Below are 13015 nucleotides of genomic sequence, written 5' to 3'. Positions count from 1 at the left end.
AATAAAAATAAATGAGAATGTTTGCGAATTTTGTTGAATTAATTTTTAGAGAGTAAAAAAAGTTTCTTTGTGTAAACTCAGCATACATTTTGGAACGAGTGTCCCTAGTGTGATGTCACTTACTGTCATTTTCTACATATTTTTCAACATTTTCTCCACAAATACCTGCTCGATTGGTGTAAAACTATTATAAATAAACAGTAAAAATCGTAAAAACCCGTCATAGACACTTCAAGTCTATTGTTAATATAAAGGTGAGACACAGTATAAGGTTCCATTGATATAACATTTTATTTATGAAAGTTTGAACTAAAAAAATTAAGGCAGAATTTGAATTTTCAAGCAGATCAGATCAAGTTTGCTTAAAAACTGAATAAGACTTCTAAATTCCCTTCTGGAATCTTCTGTGTATTTGCTGTGTAAACAAAATGAACCACTACATTTAAACTTGGCTCTGTCCGTTTTGAGTTTTATGTCCCAAAAAATGTCATTTTCTGTCAATTTGTACACTTGAAATACTTTATCTGTCTATGGAAACATCACACCCCTTACATCCACGTACAAAAGGAACCTGCGTGTTCGCCTCTGGCTCCTAAGACTGTGCGCTGACAGTATGATGAAGGTCAAAGGTCATGCTTGGTGACATACTAATCTATGAGAGGCTTTGGTGTCTGTTTTTGCGGATGTGTTTCTGTAGGACAGATCGAGCGTGGCATCTTTTCCTTACAAATATCCAGTTGTCTGGGCAGTGCCACCTTTTTTCAAGTCCTCTCTGAACATGAACTTCTGGTGTTTGTCTCTTACTTCTGTTCCCAGCTTGTCACGTTCACGGAGCTGGAGGCGACTCAGAGGAGGAAAAACATCTTAACTCTCTACGCTCCAGTGGGTTGACCTACAAACCCAACACATGCCCACCCTCCACCTCCTGCCCCCGGGTGGTGGTGGTGGGGCGGGGGGAGGAGCCAGGGGCATTGTTCCCGCCGTGGCTCGAGGTGGCCTGACCCCACACACCCTGCACTTCAGACCTGGTTATTGGCTGACGGTTTCTACGGTAACGTTTAACAGCAACCGCCTCACACCACCGGAAATAACAGAAGGCAGTGACACTGGCGGGACCTGGACTGACACAATGACAACAACAACAGCAACAATAACTTTATCTCAAACATATACACTCAAGAAAATGTACATAGAGAATGCAAGTCTTCACTCTAAAACTCTAGTTTATCTTCAAGCATAACCTGGTTTGACCTGGTCAAATAAATCATATAATAGAATAATACAATTATAATGTTTTGTGTGTGGCCTTTTGAAACAGGTATGAGTTAAGATATTACATTACATTTTGTGTACTTCCTGCTTCCGAAGAGTGCAGACGCTTTCCTGCTCGCTCCAGCTTGCTTTAGCTGCTTTCCTTAGTTATTTTACTTTTAATCAGTTTTCGTCTTCCAAACATTTTTGGTTATGACATTCTTTTTAAGTAAACTAAGGATTTTAAGAACATATCTGTTGCCAGCGACATGTTCTGGAGAAGAAGGGAAACAGACTCTTGTGAACGCTGTCGGAAACATCAACAAGAAATGTATGAGCTACAAGCACAGATATTTGCTATAGAATCTGAACAAGGACTTCAAGACACAATTCCAGTGTCATCCAGTGGTAAGAAGTCCACTTTTTTTTACAAGAAAAATGGCTACTTTCAACCTAAACCGGAGTGACTCTGTGTCTCTGTGTCTTTCCCAAAACTGTCTAAACAGCAGCCTGTTTCTTGGAACAAACTCGGTGCAAAGCCTAAACTATACAAAGATAACGTAAAGTCACCTAAAATACAGCTTACAAACTGATTTTTACCGCTTTCAGAGACTGAAGTAAATGAGATAAGAAAAAATGTAATACATGACGTGGCCAAAAGGCAGCGAATCTGTGTCAAATGTCAAGGTCACTGATAGGTCTGTCCTAATTGGAGATGCTGCAATACATCACATGACGCATGAAAAAATCAACACACATTCTTTTCCCAGCGCTACCGTTTCTGAGATAATGTCACTCCTTCCTTTGAAAAGAGACTTCTTGAAGTTAATGGACGTGCTTGATAAAGTGGAAATCAAAACATCCATAAGTGGACCTCTTCCAAACATCCACAGGAAGATAAAGAAGTTTAGCCAGGTGCTTCAGCGTTGCCAGGACTTAGTCGTATTCAAAATCAAACCAACCCGGGGCCCTGTGTAAAAATAGCCCTCCCCCTAGTGCTATTTCTGTAGTCACATCACACAGATGGGAAAACACAATGAGAGTCAGGCAGCTCAATCTGAGCAATTTGATTCATATTCCCTGTGAAAAGATAAGACCCAGTCCCACTGAAACTAGTCTGAAACTTGCTGTGATAAATGTCAGATCCTTATATAACGAATCACTCTTAATTAATAATGTTTTTAACTGAAACATGGCTTGACAAAACAGGAAATGTAGTTCTAATAGAATCTGCTCCACCCAACTTTAAGTTTGAATCTGAAACAAGAGAAAACAAACAGGGGGGAGGTGCCTGTGCTGTCTTTAGAGATTAAATAATTACCCACAGGTTGTCTTTTGGGCTGTTTTCATCATTTGAGTATGTATCTTTTAAAATGGAGCTAAAACAGTCTCCATCCATTCCCTTCAAGCCTCTTGCACTGCCCAGCACTGCCCAAGTTGTATTGATGATTTTTCTGAGATGCTTTCAGTCGTATGCACAGACTTTGATGGTTTGGTCATTACAGGTGATTTCAATGTGCATGTTGATAATATTTGTGACAGAAACGCTAAAGAGCTTGATGCTGTCCTTGAAACCTTCAGTCTTACTCAGCATGTGAGAGGCCCCTCCCACAGCAAAGGACACACTCTAGATCTCAGCGCAGCCTTTGACACTATAAACCATTCCATCCTCCTACAAAGGCTGCGCCAACTGGGTGTTGAGGGCTCTGCACTTGACTGGCTCACATCCTACCTCACCAACAGGCAACAGTTCATCTCCCTCTCCGGTCACTCATCCACCCTCTCCCCAGTAACGCAGGGGGTCCCCCAGGGCTCAGTCCTCGGCCCCCTCCTCTTCATCTGCTACGTCTTCCCCCTTGGTCACATCCTCCGCCAACTCAACCTGGACTTCCACTGCTACGCTGACGACACCCAGATATACGTCACCACCAAATCCACCCAAAACCCTCCTCTCACCCACATCCAAACCCTCCCCTCACCCACATCCAAACCCTCCCCTCACCCACATCCAAACCCTTCCCTCACCCACATCCAAACCTGAATCTCTACAATAAAACATGGCTAACTCACAACTTCCTCAAACTGAACAGTGACAAAACAGAGCTCCTCCTCATTGGCACCAAATTCACTCTCAATAAAACTGGTCCCTTTTCACTCACCATCGATACCTCGACTATCACCCCCTCCACCCTGGTGCGCAATCTCGGTGTCATCATGGACCCCACCCTCTCCTTCACTCCCCATGTCAGCCACATCGTCAAGACCTCATACTTCCACCTCCGCCGCATCGCCAAAATCAGACACTGCCTCACCCTCCCCGCTGCTGAATCCCTCATCCATGCCTTCATCTCCTCCCGCCTTGACTACTGCACCTCCCTCCTCACTGGCATCTCCTCCCATTCCCTCCATAGACTCCAATTGGTCCAAAACTCCGCTGCCCGCCTCCTCACCCACACCCGGTCCCGTGATCACATCACTCCCGTTCTCCGCTCTCTCCACTGGCTCCCCATCAAGCAGCGCATAAACTTTAAAATACTCCTCCTCACCTTCAAAGCTCTTCACCACCTTGCCCCCCCCTACCTGTCTGACCTCCTCATCCCCCACCGCCCCTCCCGAGCTCTCCGATCCTCCTCCACTCTCACCCTGGCTGCACCAACATCCCGACTCAAAACTTTTGGCGACAGAGCATTCTCCCGACCAGCACCCCGACTCTGGAACTCCCTCCCCCAACCTGTCCGCCACTCTCCCTCACTCACAACATTCAAATCCCGCCTAAAAACATACCTCTTCACCCAAGCCTATGACCTATCACCTACCGGCCTCCTGCTGGTGCTAGAGTCAGGACTAAACATGGACCGGCCTCCTGCTGGTGCTAGAGTCAGGACTAAACATGGACCGGCCTCCTGCTGGTGCCAGAGTCAGGACTAAACATGGACCGGCCTCCTGCTGGTGCCAGAGTCAGGACTAAACACGGACTGTAATAATTCAGTTTTATGCAGCTAAAATCTGGAACATTCGTCCTGAAGATGTGAGACAGGTTCTACTCTCACAATGTTCAAATCTAAGCTAAAACAGTTTTGTTTAGTTGTGCATACGACTGAAAGTATTTTATTTGTACTCTTCTCTTTCATGTCTTCAACTGTTTTTGTGATTTCTGTCATGTCTTTGTGAGTTTAATGCCTTTTCTCCTGTCGTGTGAAGCACTTTGATTTGCCTTGTGTACGAATTGTGCTCTTCAAATAAACTTGCCATGTGATTTCTTAATGTTCTTGAAACCCCCAAACACCCGTTATCATGGGCTATAACTTAGTCTCATTTCAAACCAAACCCTGAATCACTTTTCCCTCAGGAGCACGCCTCATTTCTTAACAATCATTTTGCAGTGGATTTAAATTGTGCCTCCAGTCTTATCCACTGTTGTGTCCATATATTTAATTTCCTGGGGCACAACCAAACTCTTGTTTTGGGCCACCAAATGCCTAGAACCGGCCGTGCTTCAATGATCAACTATTAAAGCCTCACTGCGCAACATTTTGGGCCAAAAATGAGTGAGAACAGAGAGTAAGAAGAGGAAATCCTTCAAACAATACTGTTCTGCCAACGACTCTCCCACTGGAACTTAAAGCTTTATTACCACCTTGTGGCCAAAACGAGGTAGTGCAATTGAAGAAATCAATAACTTGCTTGATCAGTTCTGTTTATTACTGCATTTTTTTGGTTACAAAGTGCAACGAGACAATAACAAATAGTTTTAAAATGATAACAACATAATGACTTCAGTGGTAAAATATTAGTAGACCAAAGCTGCTTGTATACTCTGTCGTAGGTACAATGTTAGCTACCGTTCAGACATGTTACTGGAGGAGATATACAGTTTAAAAGCCTGAGAGCCGTCTGTCACTCACAGGCAGGGTTCATATGAAGAGAGACTTCCACTACCAGAGGCACTTCAGGTACGGTTCTTTAAAAAAGGGTTTGGTTTTTCTGTGTTCATGCGTCGTCGCCTGCACAGAGCATGAGCAAAGCCTTACGGAAGTCTCCACCGGTGTCGCCCTGCAACACAGTCAAATGCAGAATGGTCAGAAAAGGGCAGTGACGTGCATTTCTCACCTGTCAATCACTCCGATGTTATGCCCTGTAATTCCATGTTCTGGATATTGTGTGAAATTCATTTCTGAAACGTGTTTAGGCTCGCAGATTATTATATAACAGCAGTAAAAGTTCTTACTTTGTGAGGCAAACGATACGCCTGACTCACAGCAGAGGGCGCCTCTGAGCCCATGGACAGGTGTTCTTTGTTCTTGAACTGCTTTATTTCTTATTTACAATCTGGCTTATCAAAATGTAAAGGTAAGGTTTATTTTGGCTTGAAATAGGCTCAATTTGAATACATTATGACCTTAAATAAAACATGTGTCACATGTTTGTGTAAAGAATGCTGATATGATCTAAAGCATAACTCTTGTCAATCAAACTATGTTTGAGGTGCTCTTTTGGGTTCATTCGCATGAGTAAATCTGATTCTGAGAAAGTCAGTGTCTCACTAGCCACAACGGAAACGGCAGCAGCACGACCGTGTGGACCAGAGCGTGTGTTCACCTTGATCATGGAGTGCAGGGAGCAGGCAAACAGCCTCCTGAACTCCTTCCGGACGTCCAGCAGGTCCACCTCACTGCGGGACACCATCACCCGGATCAGAGTGTCGTCGTCTGTCCCGGCCCCCTGACATGCACAAGGCTGCTGTTAGCTTTCAACAACCTTATGGCCTTTAATAACTGCTATAAACAATTTGTCGCAAAAAGAACTGAAATATAAACCAGTGAACAAAAAACAACTATCAAATTTGAGAAACTTGACCTCAGAATATCACAAATTACATTCCACTCAGATACAAACACATTTACTACTGTATCTATTTATTTAAAATAACTTTATAAAAGACACTTTGAGGTTTTACTGGACAAATACGAACAGATATGTCAACCCACACATGCTTTTTCATTTTATCCACGGATACGTTATATTCTGAAGCTCAAATACTTATCTTAGCCTCACAATTGTTAGTTTGCTTCTCTATTACAGCAGATGGAAAAATACAGACATTTCTACCACAGAAATTCCAAACTGTTGCTTATTTTCTTTCTTAGACACTTCAAATCAGTGTTTGGATTTGATGTCATTCAATATTTAAAAAGTGTTAGGGCTGCTTTTACTTACATATTACATTCTGATTCATGTTCTAAAGAGTCTATACATTTTTGTGCACAATGTTTACACTTTATGCCATCAGCCCCGATGAACATATTCACAATACAACGGTGCAAACTCCTCACCTTCATGGCATAGTACAGGGTCTCAGCAAAATAGGCTGGAACACTTCTGGCACACTTCACTTTAAAGAGAAGGAAAGTCTGTGACCATCAAGTTCATTTGTAACTCTCGACAACAGACCAGATCTGGGTTCGTACCGACGGCGAGAAGCAGAGCTCTGAGATGTCCGGACGTCTCCCTCTGGACGCTTTCCTCGATCTCAAATCCAGTCATTTTCATGTAAGCGTCAAACACTGGAAAAGAGCGAGGCCCGGTTAACACGAGGAGATGTGTTCACAACTGACAGTAGGCGTTCACGACTGACAGTAGGCGTTCACGACAGACAGTAGGCGTTCACGACAGACAGTAGGCGTTCACGACAGACAATAGGCGTTCACGACTGACAGTAGGCGTTCACGACAGACAGTAGGCGTTCACGACAGACAGTAGGCGTTCACGACAGACAGTAGGCGTTCACGACAGACAGTAGGCGTTCACGACAGACAATAGGCGTTCACAACTGACAATAGGCGTTCACGACTGACAATAGGCGTTCACGACTGACTGACAATAGGCGTTCACGACAGACAGTAGGGGTTCATGACAGACAGTAGGCGTTCACGACAGACAATAGCCGTTCACGACTGACAATAGGGGTTCACGACAGACAATAGGCGTTCACAACTGACAATAGGCGTTCACGACTGACAATAGGCGTTCACGACTGACAATAGGCGTTCACGACAGACAGTAGGCGTTCATGACAGACAGTAGGCGTTCACGACAGACAGTAGGCGTTCACGACAGACAGTAGGCGTTCACGACAGACAGTAGGCGTTCACGACTGACAATAGGCGTTCACGACAGACAATAGCCGTTCACGACTGACAATAGGCGTTCACGACAGACAGTAGGCGTTCACAACTGACAATAGGCGTTCACGACTGACAATAGGCGTTCACGACTGACAATAGGCGTTCGCGACAGACATTAAGCGTTCACGACAGACAGTAGGCGTTCACGACAGACAATAGGGGTTCACGACTGACAATAGGCGTTCACGACAGACAATAGGCATTCACGACAGACAATAGGCGTTCACGACTGACAATAGGCGTTCACGACAGACAGTAGGCGTTCACGACAGACAATAGGGGTTCACGACTGACAATAGGCGTTCACGATAGACAATAGGCGTTCACGACAGACAATAGGCGTTCACGACAGACAGTAGGCGTTCACGACAGACAGTAGGCGTTCACGACAGACAGTAGGCGTTCACGACAGACAGTAGGCGTTCACGACTGACAGTAGGCATTCACGACTGACAATAGGCGTTCACGACTGACAATAGGCGTTCACGACTGACAATAGGCGTTCACGACAGACATTAAGCGTTCACGACAGACAGTAGGCGTTCACGACAGACAATAGGCGTTCACGACAGACAATAGGCGTTCACGACAGACAACAGGCGTTCACGACAGACAACAGGCGTTCACGACAGACAATAGGCGTTCACGACAGACAATAGGCGTTCACCACTGACAATAGGCGTTCACGACTGACAATAGGCGTTCACGACAGACAGTAGGCGTTCACGACAGACAGTAGGCGTTCACGACAGACAGTAGGCGTTCACGACAGACAGTAGGCGTTCACGACAGACAACAGGCGTTCACGACAGACAACAGGCGTTCATGACAGACAATAGGCGTTCACGACTGACAATAGGCGTTCACGACTGACAATAGGCGTTCACGACTGACTTACAATAGGCGTTCACGACGGACAATAGGCGTTCACGACTGACAATAGGCGTTCACGACTGACAATAGGCGTTCACGACTGACTTACAATAGGCGTTCACGACAGACAATAAGCGTTCCCTCACCTTTCCTCAGGTGCTCGGCGCTGCGGTTGCCCAGGATGGTCACGAAAGCCTGTTCATCTGTGCCGAACTTCTCCTCTCCTGCCTTGAACAGGGCCTAAAATCACAGAGGAACTGCAGCTGTTTAATGATGCGCCACTAGAGGGAGCTATAACACTGAATCTTTGCCCCGCCAACCAGCAAACGCACCTGACGTCACGCTCCACTAAACACAATGGCGGCTTTCATATTTCAGATTAAACGATTTGAGAGAAGAAACTAACCTGAGCGTCGGCCTCGATGGTTCCCTCCTGGATGCCAGTCTGCCGGTTGCCCTGACGACACGCAGCACATCGTTAAAAAAAACCAACAACAATCAAAACATAAAATCAGAGATGAGATTAAAAGTAGAGATGTAATGAATATTAGGTTTGATCAATAATCGTGACTATTTAGGTCAAAATATAATAATAAAGCCCAAAATATTTTAATTGAGACATTTTTTTGAGTACATTTCTTTGATTTTGAATATTTTTTTATAATCTAACAGCATAGAAACAAACACAATGAAAAAAAGAAAACAAGACCAGAGAGAGAAACGACATTGAATAAAAAACAGTAGATATCCAATAAATAATAAAGCAAAATAAAAAAAGAGAGAAACCCAACGAAAACGTTTAGTCCAAACTATCAAATTTGAGAAGAATGACAATTTTTTACACTAAATTAAGTGTTGTTTTTTTTGTTCAATAAGTTCAAATGTGACCATTTTCGAAGCAAAACATAATCCTTTCTGCTCGTCCCTTCCCTCATGAAGTAAATCTAAAACGTAAAGTGCTTTTTTTATCTTGCCAAATTGATCATTCAGAAAGTTTGATGTCATAAAGTAGGTCACACACTAAGGAGTGGCGAGGTGTGAAGAAAACAAGAAGGACAGAAGATTTGTTTGGATTTCATTGCCGTTTCGGTCGCGACGCTAATAATCGTGGCCAATCGTTAAATCACATCTTGGGTCAAAAGTGAAAGTCACCTGCAGCAGAATGACCAGAAGCCTCTTGAAATGTCCTGAAGTGTCCCCGCAAACGTCCTCCTCCAGGTTGTCATCATACTCTGGGGAAGATCGCGCCAATTATCATCTTATTAGAGAGACTGCGGCACCCGTGGCCAGTGTCAAAATCCTCAAATGTCTTAAATTTAGCTTGAGTCCTTGATTTTTCGTATAATACATATATATCATCGATGTGCAATACCCTGTCTGTACGCGGCCACCATGTCCTTCACCTGCCGGGCGGTTCTAGAGGCCAGAATCTCAACCAGCACTTTCTCGTCGGTCCCGGCGCCCTAAAGGAGACGTGAAAATGACGTTTAATTGAGCGTAATGCGGTTTCGTGCGCAGGTCTGTCACGTATTATTACCTTGATGGCGTCGCGGAGGGACGTGACGTCGTAGGTGAGGGGCGGAGTCATTAAAGATACGATCAGGGTTTCAAATTTACCCCCCAGCTCCCCTTTAAGGTCATCAATCAGGTCCTAAACACAAGCAGGCGATTAAAGGAGACATGTCGTGCTTTTATTGAGGTAATTTAGTATTGAATTGTAACATGAGTAGATTATAATTTTACATTTTACATTCATTGTGAACGGCACTCGAACGGCTCGGAAACTGAAACAGGTCCATTGACTTCCTGTTCAAAGCTGCAGAACTGATAAGCCCCGCCCCTTCATAGTGACATTTCAGCACAACAAGCTGCAGATTTACATGTTTTAAGTTTTTAAAAGTGGCTTCGTTTATTTTTGAATTCAGAACCCTAAAATGCGTCACTCGGAGTCTTTGTTTTTAAAAATAATTGCAGCCAAGCGCAGGGATGTGGGCGGGGATACGGGGTGGGTGAAAACAGGATTTTTCTCAGCACACAAACCTGACATTGCAAGTCAGTAATTACTCAAACATCAATCAAAATACAACTCTGAGTGAGCTAACAATGAGGAAACGCTGCAGTAAAAAGGTCATAAGCTCTACTTTTAGTTCTTCTATCATAGCAGTGTTTGTTTGTTTGTTTGTTTGTTGTTGTCATACATGTCGGACTGCAGAGGGCGCCGTCGTCCTTCATACGCTGAACAGAAACGCGCTAAAGACACGTCACTGAAACCCGACTCTCCTGGCGGTTACGGCAGACAGGCCCAGGTATGACAACAAACACTGGTCTGACCCAAGAAATAAAAGTAGTTGCAATCAAAAGAAGACCAAATGAGCCAGTTTTGAGGTTAATCGTTAAGATAGATCTAGCATATTCTGTCCCCTTTGAAGTTGCATTTTCTGGATTCAGTCGATTTATGTTGTGTTTTTTCAGATTCGCGAGCGGTGGTGCGCGCCAACCTTTCCAAAGAGGGTCTTGTAGGTGTTCTTGATCTCCTGCCTCTGGGAGTTGCTGCGAGCGGTCAACAGCTGCAAGATGGCGTCCTCGTCGGTCCCTACGGCGACAATCCCCATGGTTATCTGACAACAGCTCGTTTACGGAGCCTGCGGTGATGATTAAGCTACAGCAAACAGCAGAAGTACAGGATGTGCTTCTGAACTAACACCAAGGCTGGCTACGGTTAAGCTAGTGTCCGTAGCTGCAGAATAAGATGATATATTGTCTACAAGATCGTGTCGAAATCATGTTTTTGTGCAGATGAGCAAAGTAAGAAAGGTTTATGATCCGAACACTACGAACAATGGCATGAAGTCATATTTCAGGACTTTTGTGGTTATAAGTACAGTTAAAGCTCAAACACGTCATCCACATGAAGGTTAAGGCACATTTCTGATGGATTGCGTTATCATTACTTTTACAAATATTAATCACCTTTAAAGATGCTGCACCTGACATTATTTGTGATAAATGAGTGAGTTTTGTGTTTTCCTCCAAAGAGAAGCAGCACGTGATGACAAAAATGAGACCACTGAGTTCTGTCTGCAGCTAATAACAAAGTATTGTATTTCTTGTTAACCAGGAAGTAAAAGTCAAACGCAGTGTTCTGATTGGCTGCGCTTCACTTTCATCGTCTGACAAAAGCTGTTCTGAAGCTGTAAATGCCTGAAAATGAACGCACGCCAATACAAAGGGTTTGTGCGAGCTATGGACGAGCTAGAAAGCTTTCAAAATCACGTACCCCAAACTTAACACTATACGTTTTAGCACATTTAAAAAGCATGTCATGTGTGATGCACAAATTAGGGACAGTAAAAGTAATTGTATACCAAAGAACACAGAACAGTGCTATGCAGAACTAAGTTGGTGATGTTCTTCTAAGCTAGGACAAAGAAGAGCACAATAAACATGATAAAACACTTCCTCTATCAAACATAAACCAAAGAATCAATTCCTGTATCAGCTACATCGAGAACACAAGTGAATGTTATCTGCTCCAGTGTAATAAACATGAGATAACGAGCCGGGTCTAGGTGAGCTGTTGTTGACCGCACGACCAACGTGATCACATGTCTGGTTTGCATGTGCGTTTGCTCCGCCCTTGTGTGTAGTGTCTGTTTGGGCGGGGCTCCAAAAGGACTTTCCTGTAGCCATCGTTTACAGAATATCAAATAGAGGTTTGTCTAATTGGTCCGTGGCGTTTCACACGTGACCGACTCTCTCGTGTCCCGGCTCCAGTTACAGCAGGAGCACTGAAAGTATCCCGTTACTATGGAAAACTGCTTTTGTTCTCGCACAAAGGAGGCCAGAAAAATTATTTGAATAATTGATCTATCAATCTATAAATCTAATCCATCAAAACTATCCTGCCTAGCGAAAAGCTAATAAGTAACCAGGTGTGTGCTTTCTTAACCAAATATTAACCAAATATTAACTACCAGTCTGGATTTATACCAGGGCACAGCTGCTACAAAGTCATCAATTAATGATATTGTCACTGCATTGGATTCATGAAGAATGTGCTGCTGTTTTGTTGATCTCTCAATCTCTTAATTTGTGTTTTAGAATCCTGTTTGTTTGTCGTTTATTCTGTTGTGTTTTAACAGGAGCCATGAAAAAGAGAACTTTTCTAATTGGGTTTTCCCAGTATAAATAAATAAAATGAATGAAATATGGCGTCTTCTTACCCAGTCCTTTCATGGCCTTGTGCAGGACCTCGGCGTCTGCACCGGCGTTGAAGTTAGCGGCGGGTTTCACGGTTCCTCTGCCGGCCTGCCACGCAAAAAAAACGATTGAAATTTGAAAACAGACGGATAAAATGCATGTCAAATAAAGGATTGACGTGAAATAAAAGACGCATGTGAAATCAACAAGGCACTGCAGACTGTTTTTGATCCACCTGGGCCTCAAAACCCCTGCCATGGACAATATAGATACCTATGGAACAAAAAAATGGATGACACAAACTGCACCGACAATAAGGACTTAACTGACCTGGAAACGGACATATTTATAAGAATCTGGACTAAATTACTGGGACAATTACTTTGAAACGTTTGTGCCTTAACATTTCTGTTTCATGGGAACAAACGCATGCCCTTTTTTTCTTTTCTTTTTTTGTGATTTTAGAAAAAAAAAAGACCCAATCCCGCCCTTTTATTTCCCACCCT

General features: G+C 43.7%; 1 protein-coding gene across 1 annotated transcript; it reads right to left on the bottom strand.

Moving 5' to 3' along the window:
• Window positions 1-4931: 4931 nt before the first annotated feature.
• On the bottom strand, window positions 4932-12626 carry anxa5b (annexin A5b). The gene is made up of 11 exons (XM_072462913.1): window positions 12533-12626; window positions 10808-10902; window positions 9847-9960; window positions 9682-9772; window positions 9462-9541; window positions 8716-8766; window positions 8456-8549; window positions 6720-6815; window positions 6585-6643; window positions 5851-5973; window positions 4932-5304 (listed from the first exon to the last, which is right to left on the bottom strand). Exons 1-11 carry the CDS (start codon window positions 12543-12545, stop codon window positions 5242-5244), a joined length of 879 nt encoding a protein of 292 aa, XP_072319014.1. The 5' UTR covers window positions 12546-12626; the 3' UTR covers window positions 4932-5241.
• Window positions 12627-13015: the final 389 nt, after the last annotated feature.

The sequence above is a fragment of the Eucyclogobius newberryi genome, unplaced genomic scaffold (assembly GCF_026437365.1).
Source record: "Eucyclogobius newberryi isolate DKJ021-1_F unplaced genomic scaffold, fEucNew1.0.hap1 SCAF_4, whole genome shotgun sequence".
In the NCBI taxonomy this organism is placed as follows: Eukaryota; Metazoa; Chordata; class Actinopteri; order Gobiiformes; family Gobiidae; genus Eucyclogobius; species Eucyclogobius newberryi.
This window is presented reverse-complemented; position numbering and strand designations above follow the sequence as displayed.